The sequence below is a fragment of the Octopus bimaculoides genome, chromosome 11, assembly GCF_046866305.1.
Source record: "Octopus bimaculoides isolate indiv1 chromosome 11, ASM4686630v1, whole genome shotgun sequence".
NCBI lineage: Eukaryota > Metazoa > Mollusca > Cephalopoda > Octopoda > Octopodidae > Octopus > Octopus bimaculoides.
The window spans coordinates 36,001,399-36,006,376 of record NC_142938.1 but is presented as its reverse complement, the minus strand read 5'-3'; the positions used below and the strand labels follow the sequence as shown (position 1 = coordinate 36,006,376).

Here is a 4,978-nt window from a genome sequence, read left to right as displayed (position 1 = left end):
AAGGATTGAATAAAGAAACCTGCCTCTCCTGTCAAGATTTCATTGGCTTTTTAAGGATTGATTTGGAAAGGAAGGTGAGGGTGGGGAAGAAAGTGCTACCTCCCAGTGAACTTGTGAAAAGGTGGGTGACTATCAAAAAATGGTGGGATGAATGAACCTACTCTAAGCATGTGTCTGTAGATTGGAGAATAAGTGTTAGGCAAGGGCTTGTGCTTTTTGTGGTTGGGTATTCCTGGATCTCTTGGGGTTCTTTGATTGGCCCTAGTTGAAGTGTTTCCTATATCGGGATTGCATCATTAGCACTTTGTGTACTATATATAAACTTTTACTTCATTTCATTGTCTTTTCCCTTTCTTTCCTTTATTCTCTTATTTAAATCCAACACAAAGTGTAGATTGTCCTTGTGATACCCTCCTCATCAATGCCTCTGTAGCTAATAAAAGAAATCACCATTGCCATCATCATCATCGTTGTTGTTGTTGTCGTTGTTATCGTTGTCATCAGCATTAATGTCGTTGTCATCGTTGCTGTCCCCACCACCATCACCGTCATTGTCATCATCATCATCATCATTATTATTATTATTATTATTAAGGTGGTGAGCTGACAGAATCGTTAGAATGCTAGATAAAATACTTAGTGGTATTTTGTCTATCTTTATATTCCCAGTCTAAATTCTGCCAAGGTCAATTTTGCTTTCCATCTTTTTGGGGTTGATGAAATAAGTACCTGTTGCATATTGGGATCATTGTAATTGACTTAAACCTTTCCCTGAAATTGCTAACTTTATACCAAAATTTGAAACCATTATTGCCATTATTATTATTGTTATTGTTGTTGAGTAAGAGAGCAGTGCATGCCATTAAAGTGACACTGGGGTAAAATATATGAAGCCCAGTATACCCACCATGACTGCCCGTCTGATAAATGTACACTAGGCGCATGCATCACAATCATATGTGTGTGACGTGGTGATTATTATTATTATTATTATTATTATTATCATTATCTTCTTTCAATTTTGTTTCCATTTCTTGCCAAGTATCTTCCCAACATCTAGGGCAAAGAAGCTCACTGTATACATTGGCAGGTCATTAAAATAAACACACCAGATTGTCCATTTACAAAGTCATATGAAATGAAAAATAAAAGGGAAGAAAGACAGAGGGAAGAAGGAAAAAAATGAAAAAAAGAAAACAAAGAAAATAAGGGGATAAAAGAAAGAAAATTCATAGTGATATTGCTCTTTTCAATATGTGTGATGTACCAGTTAAGACAATTTTTTGCACTTCCTGTATGGATGGTAAACCAGGGATCATCCTCAAATAATTTTCAGTTCCCTTTTTGATCATTCCAAGTGCTCTTACAATCACTGATATTACAATACTGTCTTGGGATGCCATATTTTTTTATTTCAATCAGCAAATCTTTATATTTTCTGAGCTTATCAAATTCTTTTACCGAGATATTATGATCACAAGGTATGCTCATGTCAATCAATAAACAGATTTTATTGTTTTTGTCTTTCACAATATCTGGTTTATTAACTTTGGTGGTCCAGTCTGTATGTACTGGAAAGTCCTAAAGAGTTGTAACATTTTCTCCCTCAGTTACAGCTTCAAGATGGTGCTTATATTCATTTGTCTGCAGTTTTGATTTAATAATACCAGCATATTATCCAGAGTAGATAATTGGCCAATTTTGTCATGTTTAGATTTATATTCTACTGGTGCTAAAATCTTACACCCAAAGATTAGGTGGTCTACTGTTTCAATTTCATTGTTGCAGTATTGGCACTTTAGGTCTACTCCATTTTTTATCACATTGGTTTGGTAGTTCCAGATCAATGTTAGATGTTTCGAGATATTTGGCCAGTCCAATTGGGGTGATTTTGTAAGAGATTTCAAATTGGATCAAGCCTCGATCTCCTTGGGCTCTAGGAAGGTAAAGATGATCTGCATCTGCCTTTATGTAGTGTGTCTTATTGAAAGTCAGCAGCTTATGGATTTTCCAGATCAATAAGCTCTGATCTTGAGCAGCTAAGATAAAGCCCTTGCTCTCTGCCTTAGCTCTGAGCTTCTTAGCCACTAATGGGTATACTTTTGGTCTACACCAGCTTGTTTGCTACAGGCCACATATTTGCCATGCAGAGGTTTTTGTTTCCACCTATCAGCCAATTGTTCTAGGGGGCTTTTGTCTGGATCCCACATGACAATACACTCCTTCTCCCTCTCTTTCTCTCTCTCTCACACACACACACACACAAATGTATACAAACGTACATACAAAAACACACATGTGTGTGTGTGTGACTGACTACAATTACATAGAGCTGAACACGGTGCACAAAAAGTAAATAAATAAAAGATTTTTATGGAAATTAACAAAATGAGCAGATTCAAACGAAATTTGTGAACTTACTCTTTTACTTGTTTCAGTCTTTTGACTGTGGCCATGCTGGAGCACCGCCTTTGGTCGAGCAAATCGACCCCAGGACTTATTCTTTGGAAGCCTAGTACGTATTCTATCGGTCTCTTTTGCCGAACCGCTAAGTTACGGGGACATAAACACACCAGCATCGGTTGTCAAGCGATGTTGGGGGGACAAACACAGACATACAAACACATACACACATGCATATATATACATATATACAACAGGCTTCTTTCAGTTTCCGTCTACCAAATCCACTCACAAGGCTTTGGTCGGCCCGAGGCTATAGTAGAAGACACTTGCCTAAGATGCCACGCAGTGGGACTGAACCCGGGACCATGTGGTTGGTAAGCAAGCTACTTACCACACAGCCACTCCTACGCCTATTTCAGTAATTTATCATAATTGTTTGCAAATAGTGAATTAAAACTTGAAATGAAATCATTGAAATAGAGGAAAATGGAAAATTTCGTTGTTGATATCAGAAGTTGACATTGAAAAACCTTTTTAAAGAAGTGAATCATATAGAGAAAGCAATATTAAGTATTTTTAATAAAAAAATAAACTGAAGAGCCTATTATATATCCAAAGTCAAATTATTCATGCAACCCATGTAAGGAAGTAATTCTCACAGTCGTTTTCGCATGAAAAACGAACGCACACGCATGCACACACACACACACACACACAGATGTATTTTACACACACACACACACACACACACAAGAAAAGAGATGCCCTTCTTAACACCAACCACTCTGCAGAGTGGAATGAGTGCTTTTTATGCTGCACCAGCACAGGCGAGGTCAGTTCTGGCATGATTTTTACAGCTGGATGCCCTTCCAAATGCCAACCACCTTACAGTGTGGACTGGATGCTTTTTATGTGGCATCAGCACTGGCAAAGTCATCAAGTAACTTGCAAGACAATGAATTTTGAGAGGGGCAGGGGCATTTGAGGGGAACTCATGCTAGAGGATGAAAGATTAGTGTGACAAAGACAGAGAAGCAGAAACAAGTGTTTTGTTATAGAGGAGAGGGCATACTGGTACCAAGATCAAATATTGTAGTTGATAGAGTATAAGTGACTATATTGACCTCAATACATGATTGATAATTACTTTATTGATCTCAGTGGGATAAAAGACAATCTCTGAAAGGAAGTAAGCAGTCATTTCTTCTGCCTCCCAATGAATTATATATTGATGCCAGATAGAAGTATAAGGCTTTCCTGTTGATTATATTAATCAAAGTAGTTCACTGGTACTTAATTTTATCAACCTGGGAAGAATAATAGATAAAGTTGATCAAAGTGGAATTTTCCCAATCCACCACCCCTCAATAGGTTATAAAACTAATAATGCTTTTAAGTAGTCAATTACTTCTGATGCTGAAAGCATAAATGTCATTACTAGATCTTGTTTCACTTGTCAGTCTTACTGCAGGGTTTTGTGATGTCCAATATTAGCTTTATATTTACATTTATTAATATACCTACATCAATGATAAGCAGAATTTGAAACAAATTGTAGACTTGAGTCATTAAGCTATCATGTGTAACAATAATTATAATGATTAACTCTTTTTCATAATAATAACCTTGTTGTCTATCAAAGTTATTTTTGTGTCTTTATTGTGTTTTTATAAAAATTCATATCTTTAAAGGGCTTCAGCTACAAAATTTCAACAATTGCCCATTTTCTTATACACTGGATGCTTTGATTGAATATGGCAAATAATTTGATTACCTTACTAAAGTGTTGGTTTCTGAAACCATGGCAACAGTTGAAGACCAAGTAAAATGGACTAGAGGTAGTAAACCTGTAGTCTAGACAACAAGCTGCTTCTATTGAAAGATAACATACAGAGATAATGCCCTGGAATTATCCATTGTGCTTTTATAATGATGCCATAATTATGTTAGTAGCTGAATGTATATCATTGGATTAAGAAGATTTATACTGTACGTCAGAAGAGAAAGTTGATATTGAAATAGATTGTCCACATATATCAATATGAATGATGTCAGTTAGTTCAAAAGACTATTTTTAGCCATTGCCTTTCTCATGCTACGACCAGTCCTATGCACACACAAGTCTCCACACATTAGAGACCCATGGAACACTGCCATCGACAGCTACCAGCTTGCATGCTTACAAGAGCAGAGGAACACTTTGCTGATGATGTAGTTAATACCTTTACATACTGGCAGGCTTTAGGCTGGATTGAAGAAAAGCAAATCTTTTTAAAAATATTTATTGATTTACTCAAACTCTATCCAAGAATTATCCAAGAAAAAGCTTATGATACCCTCTGGAATTTTATTCTCCCATTATTACCAAATTCTGTTTCAGGTTTAGCTCAGCTAGATACTGTCTCACCTCTTCATGTGCAAATTTCTTCACCAGCCACTTCCCCAGAATCTGCCACATGTATAGATAGCTTTTTAATTAGTACTAACCAAGAGACAAAAGCTATTAAGAATGAGACCTTACAACCAACTGGTGTGAAAATATCTGATAATGTTTTTAAAAAAAAAGTCCAGT

At 36.3% G+C, this 4,978-nt stretch overlaps 1 protein-coding gene across 1 annotated transcript in view; it reads left to right on the top strand.

Moving 5' to 3' along the window:
• The first annotated feature begins 4,360 nt into the window (after window positions 1–4,360).
• The window catches only part of LOC128249031 (uncharacterized), a 3,264-nt gene continuing 2,646 nt past the window's right edge, over window positions 4,361–4,978 (top strand). The window contains exon 1 of the mRNA XM_052971402.2: window positions 4,361–4,978. This exon is cut by the window's right edge and continues 2,646 nt beyond it. Within this exon, the coding sequence (XP_052827362.1) occupies window positions 4,549–4,978 (430 nt within the window). The 5' untranslated portion in view covers window positions 4,361–4,548.